The 15,226-nt window shown below is 39.2% G+C and overlaps 1 protein-coding gene across 2 annotated transcripts in view; it reads right to left on the bottom strand.

Annotated features, from left to right (window-relative positions):
• The window catches only part of FOCAD (focadhesin), a 128,608-nt gene that overhangs the window by 34,219 nt on the left and 79,163 nt on the right, over positions 1-15,226 (bottom strand). For both annotated transcript variants that reach the window (XM_076361906.1, XM_076361904.1), the window contains 4 exons: positions 13,619-13,807; positions 13,244-13,365; positions 3,773-3,865; positions 1,611-1,699 (listed from right to left, as the gene is read on the bottom strand). In XM_076361906.1, the coding sequence (XP_076218021.1) occupies positions 1,611-1,699; positions 3,773-3,865; positions 13,244-13,365; positions 13,619-13,807 (493 nt within the window). The remainder of the gene's footprint in view (positions 1-1,610; positions 1,700-3,772; positions 3,866-13,243; positions 13,366-13,618; positions 13,808-15,226) is intronic.

Below are 15,226 nucleotides of genomic sequence, written 5' to 3'. Positions count from 1 at the left end.
AGCAGAGTTGCAGTGAATCTTCTATATTGCCAGGTTTGGGTAAAGAAAGAGATCCTCTATACTACAACATACAATACCATCCTGGCCATGACTGTCACCCTACAGAAACATATACACTCCAATCACAGTTCCAAAACATGTAATTAGCAGACTAAAAAATGCATGCCTTGTAAAACAGAGCCATATGTTATAAGATTGAGTTATACTCAGGCTTTAAAAGAAACCTACTCAGGCTTTCCTTCATAACCACACTGTTTTTGCACACAGTTTCAAACCCATCTACACTAGAAACACTTACACCAACTTGGCAAATGCCAATGCAAAATTGCACAGTACTTATACAATAAAGCATTAACACTAAAGCTTATATCAAGCTGTCCACAATCAGGTTAAACCCAGTGGGCAACACAAATGCTTAATGGGTACTGAAATTAGAGCCCTGAAGCACCAAACAATTAAGGGGGAACAGGAAAAGACATGAAAGCTAATACTGGGCTCCCAGTTCACTTACTGCTTTGATTTCTCTACTGTTAAAAGGAATTCTGTTCATTTTTGACATAGCTTACATTAACACTATTTAGGAATTAGAGAGCAGAAATCAGTTCAGGAGAAATCTACAAAAGCAGCATCGCTATAGGCATTCTTCTCACCTGGAAAATGTCTTCTCTTTATACCCTATCAAGAAAGGGATTGGGCAGAGCAACAACAGAAAATTGTGCCACTACTACATAAAGAATCTCTTCTACAACAGTATATCATTCTGGATCTTACTATGAAAGCCTCTAATCTAGACTTAGCTGGAATAAAACAACAGACACAAATTTCGTATTCCTGTTGAGTGGGACTTAGTAACACTGTTTTGACTGAAATGGGCAAAGGGCATTTTGGTTTCATTTGTACATACTTTGTTCCCAATGCACTTATGAACAAGCACAGAAACAGGTATTTATACTGTCCATGGATACGTAGTTCTTTCTCTCCATAAGCCTCCCACTTCCCACCTTGTCCCCCTGGCCATTCACATACATGACTAAATCCTGACAGACACAGATACTGCTCAGCTCATTGAAACAGAAGTAGTTGAGGATATGGATCACAGTGTGCATCATGTGCTTGGTTTTAAACAACATCCTCAGGCTCAACGTTGCCAACTTACCATACAGAAGTATGTCTCAGTTCACTACAACATACATCATACTATGGCTCACATTTCTTTTATCAAGCCATTTTCAGTAAGACAGCTCACTTAGTCTCTGCAAGTAAGTTTTGCTCTTTCCATAATCCTTCTGCTTTAACATGATACAAAACAAATACAGTTTTTCCCTCCTTCCAGTTGCTCACCCTACAAAGTTTCAGACACTGTAGAGGGGAAGGTACCTGTGAACTCATGCATATGGGAATCCTTACAGACAATTACCCAGTAGTCTCCTTCTTCCCGTGACCCCTTCCTCCCCTCCGCCTTCATCATTGTATCTGGTGGTTTGTTTTTTTTTTTCATTAGTGCTCATACAGTCTTTAAACTTGCAAAACTAAAGGCATTGAAGTCTTGCCCTCCTCTGCCCCCTCACTTGCCATTACAAGTGATCAGGAGCAGACAGGCACTTCCTTACCAGAGCCAGGCTGTGAATTGTTTGTAATGCACCTCTTCAGGATCCTCTTTTCCATGTTTTAACTGCATCTCCAGCTCTGCCTGCCTCCCCTGCAGAATTACAAAATAAGTCAGAAGTGGATCTTACATGGCAAATCATCATGAGATTTCTTCAGAGAACACTTAGGTAATGAATGTAGCCTTTCACTTGAGGGCTACTTCATAAGTGAACTTGACTGCTTTTCATATGGGATCCCACTGTAATACACAAAATATTAAGTAAAAGAAGTCATATTTTTTATTCTGAGTGAGGAAAACAAGCTGCAGATGCTACAAATGGCCACGGATACTGAGACATCTTTCCTAGTCCACGCAAAGAGAAAAGTTCCGTTGGGAAAGGGTACAACAAGCAGGGAATGAGATTTAGAAGCCTGCTAGTTAAAATGGATTCTAACAGCAAAACATCACTTTCTAGATTCACTACTTAAAGCAGAATTCCTCATCCTTTTCCTTTCTATGACCCCAACCTCCCTGTAACCTCCTACCACAGTTCCTTCTGTACCTTAAAGGAGTTGATATGGATTCTGGCCTCTAACAATTGTTATCTAAACATATTAAGCAGCTTTGCTTTAATGTTTAGTCTCCAACCGTGAAACAACTACATCTCAGCTTGTTCAGGTTGTCAGTTACAGCTCCTTAGCAGGTTATTAAGCCTTAAGTGAAAAATACAGGCACGTAAGCTGTGTTTTTCAGGTATGGAACACTTGTAGTTTGGATGTGCATAAAAAACTAAGAATACAAGAGAGTCCATCCTGTAAATCCAGATATCACTCAAAAGGTGACTCTCCACAGACATTAAAGGAGCATATACAACACAATAAAGAGAAGGCTCCATAAAAACTATGCAAAAACCTATTGCAATTTCCCCAAACACTTAAACATTGGCTTAAGTTCTGTACTAAATCAAGACCTGTAGGATCATCATGATGATGTTGATTTCAATCTCAAAAATATGCTGAATGCACAAATTGGCAGAAGTGCTTAAGCATGTGAATAGACATAATAGAAGACAAAAGGACTTTCAGGTGCCTAAAGGGGAAAAAAATCCTCAGACAAGTGTTTTGGTGAACTGGACTCTATGAACGTCTGCCTCCAAAACTGTAGAAATGATTACTCTACTAGCTGTTCAGAAATACTGAATTATGTACTATCCAGACTACTCATCTTATACTGCAGTCTCTTTTGGCCACCACAAGATGAAATGTACTATAGAAGCATAAGGAGTAAGTAAAGATACTAGGTCTCCAGTGAGGGACTTCAGAAGCAACAAAAATAGGCTCTACTGCCCCGTAAAATGGCATGAAATCCCAGAGAGGCTTTCAGAAACAAGTCTGGTAAATGCCAAGCTTCTCATGAAATCTTGCCTCAGAGGAGAAGCAAAATAGGAAAGTAATTAAATGCAAGCAACAATGGCCCCCTCTGTAGTTATGACCTAAAATTACAATTTGAATGGCTGCTGCCTGCTTTGTAATGGGGCTGGCTTGGTTTAGAAGCTGATATTTTGTTGATGGCCAAGATAAAATTTGTTTTGAAAATGTTAGAGAAGCATATGTTTTGCTGCACAGCAAAACAAGGAACAGTCAAAGCTTCTAGAATTCACTCAGCAACCTGAGCTGCTCACACTGAAAACAGCTGATGTGGCCTGGAAATACAAACAAATAAGCCCTTCTACTAGCACAACGAGAGCCTTCTAGAAGGCAGCTATTTGTTAAAAGTTTTTTAGATCATTTTCCTGTTGAAAAAACAAATGACACTACATTGCTTCAGATATCATGTCAGCTAGCCTAATGAAAGAGAGGTTAAGATATTTCCTAATCATTAGACAGGCTGCAAAAATCAAAAGACGCGTCTCTCACAGTGTGACAGCATTACATGCTGATTAAGAGAAGTTCTATTTAATGAATAGATAGCTTCTGTCTCCTTTGTGATCCTGTTATTACAGAAAGATTGTGCTGCCATTAACTGAAGACTTTTTTTTTTTCCTTTTCGTAAGTTTTATTATTAAACACCTCAAGCTTCATTTTTAAATTATTGTAACTTGCATGGATGCTCTTGCTGGTAAAATAAAAGTCATACCACTTGAATAAGCATTAATGTGCACAATATTATGTACCTCGAGATTACCTGCAGGACTGCACTGTAGGTTCGACTCATAAATCCTAACCAGGACTGTGGCAGCAGGATAGAGCGGTGCCATTCAGAAGGTTGAATGTTAACCTGTGCAACACACCAGAAACGGCAGAAGTGGTTACATTAAGCCTAATATATGCAGAATGTATGTTCTCCAACCTGTGATTTGCAATCATTTGCTCACACCCAGAGGACATTACACATGGCTGTAGGAAACTAAAATGATAATGTACTTTGTTCTCCTTTCTGGTTTTACCCACACCAATTGCTTTCAACTTCGTTACCCAGGCCAGACAAAATTGGTTGCTCCAGGTAATTCAATAGATAATTGATCCCAGAGAGCGCAGTGGAATTATATGTAGCAATAAGCACAACACTTAATAGCACTGGTAGACAAAAATAAGTACGTAACAAAGATGTTAGTGTAGTTTATGTTTATCACAGTTTTCGTAAATCTTAGGTGCTTCTAAAAGCTTTAAACAGACACTTAAAATAAATACAAGTAGATGACTACCTAAACACAGGCGAGATTATTCAAAAGGAGTTAGTATCCATGACCAGGGTATATATAACTATGTTCAAGCACATAGTTTAAACTTCCTTTAAGAAAAAGAATTGTTGAAAAAAGAAAGGAATCACAAAGTTTCTTTCTAGGAAGCACCAGTATAGACCTAACAGGAGGAAAACAACACCACCTCAAAGATAGTTTAAAGAAATACGCAACAGCTCTCCCTGCCTGCCTCCAAATGTCACACAGGTATGCCAGCCTCAACTTCACAACAAAAGAATAACTCAAACAGTCAACTACACAATCTGATGTATGTGCACAGATTTTCCTCAGGAGCCCAAGGTCGTTCTTTTCAGTAAGCACTACAGCAAACTGACTCAAAGACTTTTTCAAGGCATGTTGAAAAACAAAAATGAAGTCAAGCGATCTCAGTGACAAGCAATTTTCTAGCCCTTGGTAGCTTAACAAATTACAGGGGTAAGTAAACAGAATGGGTCACAAATTCAAGGTCACCAAGAAAGTTCTTCCAGGCATTAGAGTCCTGCAGGATATATGCACCTCTCTCCCGACAATCTGTATGTTATGCAATCTATAAATCAAAATATATTAATTAACAAAAAATGTGTATCACAACTAATCAGAAGAGTCTCTATTTCCCTCTCTCCACGACTGTCTTAATTGCAGCAACATTTTATTAAAGTAAGACAGGAGTTGAGGTGTCCTCTCCTTTTAAACTGCTGTGTTTACAGACCCACAAACAATATAAGCTCCGTAATTAAAATGATGGGTGTGCATTGTTATATCCCATCATATTCCACGGTGGGCATACAGAATTGATTTCTCTTGCTACTGTCCAATTATTTCTACTGTCTGCCTCTACCAAAAAGATGAAAATGTCATCACAGCCATTTGGACTCCACTGGAAATAAGTTATTTAATCTCAGCAGTTTCCAGGGTAATCAGTTTTTAATAAAGGAAAGGCAAACACGTCAGGTTAAGGCAAGATGGGATATATCTCAGTATCTGCTGTTTAAGGCCTACACTTTCTATTCTAAATTAAAAGAACATGCCAGGCTCCCTGAGTTATGGAAAAACCCTGTGAGCTGTGATCAAAAATTGTGCAAAGCCCACCTAGAGTAACTAATCTTGCCAAGCTTAATCCCAGAAGGTTATTATTCTTCCTTTTTATTCCTCCTATTTTATTTTATTACAGAGACTAGTCGCTGTTACCATGTAAAACACTCCATGCCTCGAGGTATGCAAAAGCTTCCTTTCTCCATCATGTGCTCTACTGGCCAAGATAATCAATTGAACTCCCCTTGTCTGTTAATTATCTTCCTAAGTCTTCCTGCTTCATCTCCTTATTTTATGCCCCTCATGATCTACATGAAGCAGTCAATATTCTTTCTTTACATGGATTTTATAACAAAAACCGAAGGACCATGCTAAAGCCTCATGCCCACCGCCAGTGGTAAACTTAAAACAGTTTTGAGTAAGTACTAATACATCTATACAAATAAATACAATCTTAAAGTCAACCAAAAGAGATGACCTACTCCACCCCACAACCAATACAAATATGCCTTGCAGAAAAAAAGAAACCTCATCCTTAAATGCCTCAGTAACACTAGTCCTTCCTTTTTAGCCAAAATTTTATTCACATACCCTCTCATCTCTACTCATCAATTCCTCCAAGTTGATGAGCAGTCAAGGCTCCAGTCAGAATTGTTTGCCTTAGGTCCCTGAGGCATCTGCAGCAACTCCAGTCTCCCCCTTTGCCTCTACTCTGAAACTATTTTAGACTTGTGCATTTAGATTTGTCTGGTCTCATGGTGATCTATGAAGTTCACCATGTAATCCACACTTGTGCACCAGAGCAAAAACAGGCCTTCAAAACACTTCAGGTGCTCATACAGGAAATATAAAGCTTTAGGTGTATTGTTCCATTTAAAGCAACTAGACAACATGGTCTAATCAGGAACGTATTATTAGTACCTTGCACATCTTATCTAAAATTTGCAGATGTGCTTGATGACCAGCAGAACTGCTGAGCAGCTTTTGATTAACTAACTTTCTTCATGGCAGTAAACATTTTGCAAATATGTGGAATGAAAGGAAGACAAGAGGGAATAGAACATCTTCACATAACAGAGAACACTCAAGTAAATTCATCTACGACTGGAAATGGTTGGACATAGTGCTGAAGATTATCACATAAGCAGTGCTGATACCCGCTATTTCAGTACAGGAAACCAGCAGTCCTTACTTCTCCTCTATCACTGGATACACAATAACAACAACAACTACATTAAGCGCTGGTTAACTAATACTAGCAAGCATAGACAAAGCTGACAATAAGTGAAGTTCAGATTCTTTTGAGTGCGCAATTTATGTGTAAAAAGAAATTGGGTGGGTGGGAGGCACAGGGAAAGAGGCTCAAGGGACTTCTGAACCAACGACAAGCGGTTGTGAAACACCGCCACACTGGTCCTGGGATGTTTGTAGGAGGCAGCATAGCCAGACCAGGCTGCCAAGTAGTTTTCAAGGAAGAGCTACAGCCTGACATCTGAGGCAACAAGACACAGCATGAGCTAGGAGCTAGTAATCTGAGCCTATTGATCGATGCTTAAGGAGGACATGTCTCCCTGAAAAGACACAAGCATAGACTGTGTTGGCCAAAATCCAAGACAGGGAATGCTGGCAAACCACAGGAGATACTACTTTTGTACTTCAACGCTTCCGAACACACATGGCACAAGTTTTGCATGCTTCTGCAAGACTGGAAAGTAATTTCCAATAAAATCATTTCATTTGAGAATTGAAACTGAGAAGCTCATTTCCCCTCTCCAGTGCACTCCCAATAAAAATCAAACATCATGGTAAGATCTGGATGAGCTTTCTTTCAGCACTGGTGCCTTTGTGCTGCCACAGATCTTTGTATATCGCTTATTTGTTTTGCACTGATACATAGCCAGCAGAGGGCACACAAAACAAATTTAGGGAACAGTGAAATTAAGCATGTTTCTATCATTCCCTGCGTATCTAATTGAGATAATACTGTTTAAAGAACCTAGAAACTATGATATCATTAATATTTATGGCCCGTCTTAAAATCTGCTGTAGAGCAGGGAGACTGGGAATCCCAGTAAGTTCTTTTACTAAGTACAACAGGTTTCCACCTTGATAGCCCTGCCAACTCACGTGGTCCCTAAATTCAGTTCATCTCTAACAAATGTGTGGCTGTGAAAACGTGTTTTAGGCAATACCCATATATCAGTGAAATGTTTAGGCATGTATTTAAATGCCCGTCTCACATATGGGGCATATAAAATGCAGCCTCAGTGATTTCATTAATACGGCTAGCATTACATATCCATATCAATGAAACAGTGAAGTAGCATCTCTTCTCATCTCAAATTTTGCTTAGAGGCTCTTTTTAACATACTTGCATGCATACACTTCCAAATCCTCCCCCCAGCATTCCTCTGTGAGGAAAAAAAAAAGTCTGTCTTTCTCCAAAGCACATTAGACTGAGGAGGAGAAAAGCAAAAATCTGTCAATAAACTTACTTCCTGAATACTGTTTCATCACTGGAGAAGATACATTCAGTAAATTCAGTACGGGAAATCAGCACAAAGTAGTTCATAATCTGAACTACATCCATTGAAATACCTAGGCACAGAAGAACACACTACAGCGAATTCTGTTCCAGAAAATCCAATTATCATCTTAAGGTACTTCACGTACAAGGTTTGAATAAGCCCTTGAATCTCTTGATTACATCAAAATCAAACCAGGAAAGAAATGTACAGAAGGAATTTTCCACTTTAGTGCTCAAAGATGCATGTCATCACAGCACATCTAATGAACACACTTAAAAGAGAAGCAGGGAATGCTTCTTCCGTGAGTATACAGAGTGCCTAACATGATTATTATTTGTAGAGCAGTATTTAATACTGTACAACTCACCACTGGCACCCAACTTTGCAATTGTGCCTGTAAATATTACTAATTATTAGGGCAAAATAACTGTGCTATTTCCAACACAAAGAAAGCACTTGAATATTGAGAAACATGCAAAGGCAAGACCATCCTCCTTTGTTTTAAAAACACTGCACCGGTTCAGACTGTCAAAGCCACCATTTACTACATCTGTATGCCAAAAGCAGGCTGCCTCTGTGCTTTTCACATGTAGCATGAACTGTTCCCTTCACCTCCACCAAAGAAAGAAAACATGGGTAGCTAGCTGAAAGCCTAATAACTTTAACCCAAAACATGCATTTACAGAACCATCAAAACATAAGGTACATGACGTGAACATATGTGACTATTCATCCTCATTCATTTTCACAACAGAGAGAAGTGGTATCTCTGGTAAGGGAGTGGTAAGTGGTAAGAGATTATTCCTATAAACTCCTAGGAAGAATTGTTCCAAAAACTGACACAGTCACAGGTAATTATTAGCTAATCTAGCCCAGGTGACTGTAACAAACCTCAGGGACTTCTTGTACAGTGTGATCCAGGCAGCTGTAGAGAAAACAAAGAAAACCCATGGTCTATGTGGCTTCTGACCACTGTGACTACAGTAATTTACATGTCCTCTCAAAGAGAGGTTAACAAGCTCTGTTTAATAATCAAACAGCACAACCCCATTTTTGGGTGAAAGATGATCTTCCTCTTTCAAGTCACCAGTGACCAGTAAAGAGCAATACAGCACTTCAAATGCGCCATTGTTTATGGAACATATGTTCTGCCTCCCGTGAGATGCCAGTTCAAATAACACAAAAAAACCCCTTCTGCATCTTAATCTGATCCTGCTGACAGGTATTACAGCTGCATCCAATCCCTCAGCTAGACTAGCACCTAGGAGGTAGAATAAGTCTGGCCCATTAAGGTTTAACAGTAAATTACCTTTTTACTGTTGTTGTTACTGTTAGATTTGAATGGCAGCTAAACCCAGCTATTTGTTATTTGAATGCTGTATAGACTGTTAAACATACAAGAAAAAATTCTTTCCTCTGCATACAAACCTCATGTAACTCAGTTTTTGTGGTAGCAGAATCTCAGGCATTGCACTTTTACACATAAAGAACCTCACAAAAATGAAACTGGTTGCCTCAAGACCCACGCCATGCCCCAGTTTTCAAAAAACTAAGTGTAATAATGGCAAATAAGCATACGCAGATAGACAGATATGCAACCTGTAGGTTCAGATTCTACAGATGTGAGCATAGATCAAATCACTGAAGAGATAAAAATGTTATCATCCCAGTATGGCAATTATATTGATGACTGCTAATTCCTAACTAAGGAAGTGACAGCTGCTGGGGATTGTTAGAGACAAAATAAACGGATGCTTGCTATCTCTCAATTAATTGTAATGTCTTGGTGTTTACATCCACCTCACAGTTTTCTGAGCTTTATGCTGACTGCAATGCTTCAAAGGCAACTTTAAGTCTTCTTTTTAACGAAACGCTTCTTTCTTTACTTAAAAAGTCACTATAAGAGTTAACCCCCCCCCCCCCCCAAAATAAAAAGGAATCAAAGCAGTAGTAAAGAAGTGTCATTCTGGTAATTTAAACCCCCTAAAAAACCAGCTTAATGTGCTGTGTTGAACTCTGAAGCAATGACTGCAAAACCACGTTAATTCCTAGAGCCACTGTAGGGAAAACATGAGCCTAGGTCCTACTAACTCAATTTTCTTAGACCAATACTGATATTTGATAGCTTTATAGCTTAAGCTCCCTGTTTTTACTGTTAAACTCTGCTCTCCAGAAGAGCACTGAGGACTAAACAAACACTATGGCATGAAATTCAGTCCGATGAGTCCAGGGACTCACTTTTCTTCCAGCCAAAGGCCCAAATACCTTTTTCCTGACAACCCTAACTCCAACTGTCTCTATGTACAAAGGAGAAAAAGGCAAGAAAAAGCTGTTTTGTCCTTTAAAGCAGTGTAAGCTGAGAACAGAAATACTGATATATTTTGATCAAAATTTTACAGTTATTGTGAATTTTCACTAAAAGGGTGCAGTTAGGATTGTCTGCAGATGTTTTGTGTTTGGGTTTATATTTCAAACATACTTGGATTTCTTTTTAGTTTTACTCCACCTTGAATTAATTGACTTCATAAAATACTGAGATACTTAATAAAATATTTCTGTCTCCAGTCATTGCTATGTATTCATTAACTCCATCCAGTTCACCACATTCAATTAAAAAACCAAAACAAATTAAAAAACCAAAACAAAATACCAAAACACACTTTGTCAAGCAAACCATTTTAAGATTCTGTTTCTATGAAGGTAGCTTGTTAGCACAAGAAAAGTCAATTTTTGATGTGCTGCTGGATGTTATAAACACTAGTACACACAAATAAATAATTTAATTTTTTTACCAGAGATTGTATTTGGTGCTTTAGTAGGGTAACAGGTGAGTATTTACAACATAGCAGTTTAGAACTGATCTTTATCCCTCTGTAATTTGGCTTATGTAACACTTTAATACATGCCTTTTATTATAATATATTTAAATAAGTTTTTGTCCAGAACCTCTGCAACTGAACCCAGGTCCCACGGAATGAAGCAACTACATAGAAGGCAGAGCTTTTCTTTCGGGATGCTATGCAAGCCCACGCCTCATTCATAACTCGTTACTCTAAATCTGCTCCTCTGACATAGTTTGCAATATCCTTGTGGACTTCCCCTGGTGCTCTCCACTGGAGCATCCAAGTAGTTAGAACACATTCATTAATTTACTTGCACACTCCTGTGATGATGAGGGGTATTATCTTCAGTTTCTGCTTTCATTCTTTAGCAGTAAATGTGTCAAGATGGAAAATATCTATTAAATTTGCATACATGATTAGATACCTTGAGATCTGTGTTTAAGGGTGGGTTTTGTTTTTTATTTTTACTAGTTTGAGAGAAGAACTTGCCATCTGAAGTACTTCATAACCCTGCTGACACTGCCTTCATAACACAGCACCAGGGAGGGATTTCAATACCCCAGTCCAACTGGTGCAGACTGGCTTCCATCCTTGTACCACTTGGCCTAACTTCTACTGGGATCCACATGGTGTCTCTGTGGCCACAAGACACGATTGTCACTTTTTGTGGCTTTTCAGTTCAGAAGGACCAAAATGATATGATGTTGTATGACAGGTAAAAATTTTATGTGTATAAAACACGTGGAGGTGTTTGAGAGATGGTACAGAGCTGGAAGACTGCACTAGGTAGAAGCAGCCAATTCCAGCATGGTACACATTCACATCACTTGACTGGAAACTTTGGGCAAACTATGCTGCAAACAGGTTTGCTAGAGAGGGAACTAGTTTGTTTGCTCCAAAGAGACCGAGGGAGTGAACCAGTACAAATGCAGTGTCAACAAGCAGGGAGCAGGACCTGAGAGCAAAGCCAGGAGGGAGCCATGCAGTTGCATCACAGGATCAGCATGTAGCCCCCATGCATTTTCCACTGCAGACACCTGTGTTCTGTGTCAAGCTTTCAGTTTGTAAACAGAAAACTCTCCAAACCCTGTGCACGCAACCTTCCCATTCAAAACCTGTGCTATATTTATTTCATAACAGAAGGTGTTTCGTGTCAGTGATTTTATTAGCATCACAAAGGAATTTTGCAGCAGGTAGGCTCCATGTCTGTTGGATGTCAGTCACAAACCAAAACCAGGACCCAGACACGCTCCCACCTGCAACCCATATCTCATTCATTCCACCTCTTCCAACTTCTGCAACAAGTACAGTATGAGTGTTAGATAAAACATTTCCTTTTACTACACAGTTCTGGTTCACTGTCAACGCAGGATCCATCCTGTGCTCTGAAGAAAAGGCTCCTCTGTGCAAAACAGCATATAATCAAATTATCTTTAATAGCACCGAATTGCCTGTACATGTGACAGAAAGGAGGAGTAATGAAACCATTTAAGCTTTTCTATCCTGGAAAATTAGAACAGGAACTGGTATTGCTGTGGGGTGGGAAAGAAAAAAAAATCTTTATAATATCCAGACATTCATACATCGCTTTCATTTCTGGACATACTACCTAAGACTCAATCTAAATTTTATAGAAGTTTTTTTTTAATCGTCATCTATGCTCTCTTGCTCATATCAGACTGATATAGTTCATACATTCTTATTCATGGCCTGTGAGCAGAAACTTCACCCTCAGATGCATGTCATTAACCTCTGCAGCAATGCAAAACGATCGTATTAACAGAATTATTTTATGAATATTTAAACACATTAATACACTTCCACTTGTGTTAGTAACTGCTCTCATTGGCATAAAATTGGGAAAGAAACACTTACTTCCCTAGATCCAGTTTAACTACTTACTTTGTTTTACTGCTCTCCAAAATTTTCAAAGATCAACTTTCCTATCAACCATAAAAGTGGTGTAATTCTAAACTCTCTGAAAGATTTTGTTACAAGCACTTCATTTTCTGTAATGATTAAGTGGGGGGGTTATTTCATGCCCTTTTCCCAAAACCACACCAAAGGTAACTGCGTGGTTTCAGCGGCGTAAGCCTAACAGGTCAGGGAGCTGAAACATTCAAGAGACAGAATAAAATAGCAAGTCTTAGCAAGGTGTAGATGTCATTTCCCAACAGAGTCCCATCATTGTTCAGACCTGCTATTCACCTACAACTAGTTACACACGGCAGGTGTAAGGCAGGTATAGTAGTCTGTAAGGCAGATGAAGGCAAAGGTCAGCTTCTGTTTGTTCTACTGATTTTCACAAGAGGTATTTCAGGAGTGAACACTTAAAAAGTATTTACATGTTCAATTCAAGCTATTGTCCCTCACAGCAACTTTAGTTAATTGTGATACTAATACATGCCATTGCTAGCTGACACTAATTCCTAATTAGCATAAAGAAATGAGGTAGTAAGGCAGGGAAGGAAGCATACTACTTCTGAAAAGGGAAGAAAAGCCAGGAACTTACCTCATGAATGAGGGCTACCAACATTTGCTGGAAATTGCGTCCCCTGCTGGCCAGAAATCGATTAATAGGCTTGCCATCCTTGCCCATATGGACTGGAAGGTCGTAACATAACAACATGCCAGCTTAAAGAGGGAGGGAAGGGGAAAAGAAAGGTCAATACCAATACTCATGCTAATAGTTCAGAAGTCTTGCATAAATCAGTGGAGAACCCAAAGCAAAGTTAACTTAATAAAGCCAACAATTTAAAAGTATATGTAAGCATATGCAAGTGGCGTAAGACATGATTGTTTCTTAAAGTGATTCACTCTCAGATTCATAGAAATCTTCGGGTCAAAGCATGTATACTTGTCTAACTTCAAGAAAGCGACAGCTTACCTGCAAGGCCTGGCGTCATGCCTGGTTGTTTGTTCCTCTCATACATTTTCAGCAAGAAGTTTGGAACACCTGCCACGGTCTTCCCCTGGTCTGAGCGTGTGGTCCCTCCTCTCAAGGCAGAATGATACACACCACGGGGCATGTTGGTCATTTCCTGTTTCACAAGTGATACTGCAAACTCTTCAAATGCTGGATGAAGTGCAAGAAAATGAGGAGAGAGGAAAGGGAATGTCAGAGCCTGATGACTGAGAGATCAAACAAACCCTGAAAAACCCAAAATGACACCTGTACTTCAGGGGAGATATGCTTAGATAAACTAGTAATGACCATTCCGATGAAAGCTCAAGGTCAAAGAACTGAGAACTCTTAGCAAGTTTCTCTGACACCATACTTGCTGCCACTGCAACTTCAAGAGGCTCTGAGTAAGTCATGTGAGATACTAAGGCTGGGAAGAAAAATAGCCTTAACTATTCCATGAGCTGTTGACTGCATTCTTTGACTGCTACACCAATAACACTGGCACATGCTGACAGGACAACAGTAAGAAAGAAAACCAATGTTTACCAACATAGTGAAAAATATTGTCTCTAAAACCAGGTTGTTCTTAAGGAGATTTAAAAGAAGCACAATGTAAAGAGGGTAGACGGAGAGGCAGCATGTATATGCAAACAGGGGATACAGAGAGAATTACCTTGATTTCTGTTACCATAGCAGTACAAATTGTTTATTAAGTTCCATGCTCTCAAGCTATGCATTTTAGTCTAACCAGGTTTAAAATTATACAAAAGTTATTGTTCATTTGTGAAGTCAATCTGAAGCAGCCTTTACAGGCACACGTTAGAAAAAGGGTCGTGTTCCTGTAAGTACCGCGTATGTACATATATATGACTGCACGGTGTTTGTTACCACATCACAACTGAGAGCCAACGTTGTACCAGCACCTTGCAAACCCGGTATGTTTAAAAGTCTGTTAGTGCTTCCGTTACACAACTGAGTGTTAAGGGGATTTATAACAATTGTTTCACACTAGGCTTGAAACTTTGGCATTCAAGTTCCCAAATCACATGCAGTCCTGCTTTGACTAGGAACTAGAGGACAAAGGAGACAAAAGGGCACTCACTCATCCTTTCCGGGTCCAAGAAATACCTATGGCAGCTTGGAATAAAATAGTTTTATACTGGAAATGCTCTTTCCCAATTCAACTTCATAGTGGAGTAGCAGTCTAAATCTGATGGGTTTTTGGAGCATGGCTGGAATGGCAGCTACATCTGGGGATTTTTTTTCTCCACCTGTAATGCCAATATTCTTCAAACAAAAACCTCAGAATGAAGTTAGCAATCTTCACTACAGTGATTCAGACAGAAACTATAAATCTTTGTCCCCAGTCCTCAACACTATATACTCTTTCAACAAAACTACATTTATTGACATGAAAATTCTATCCACCTACCTGCCCCAGACTTTGATAAGAGCTTTTTTGTTTAGGGTGGCTACAGCAATAGAGAAGAAATTATCTGAAAGAGGACAGCTCTTTCTCTGCTGGTAACCATCCACATTGACAGAGACACTCTAGCACAAGTAGTATCACTGCTGTCATATTACTGTACT

This window comes from Aptenodytes patagonicus, chromosome Z (genome assembly GCF_965638725.1).
Source record: "Aptenodytes patagonicus chromosome Z, bAptPat1.pri.cur, whole genome shotgun sequence".
Classification (NCBI taxonomy): Eukaryota; Metazoa; Chordata; class Aves; order Sphenisciformes; family Spheniscidae; genus Aptenodytes; species Aptenodytes patagonicus.
This window is presented reverse-complemented; position numbering and strand designations above follow the sequence as displayed.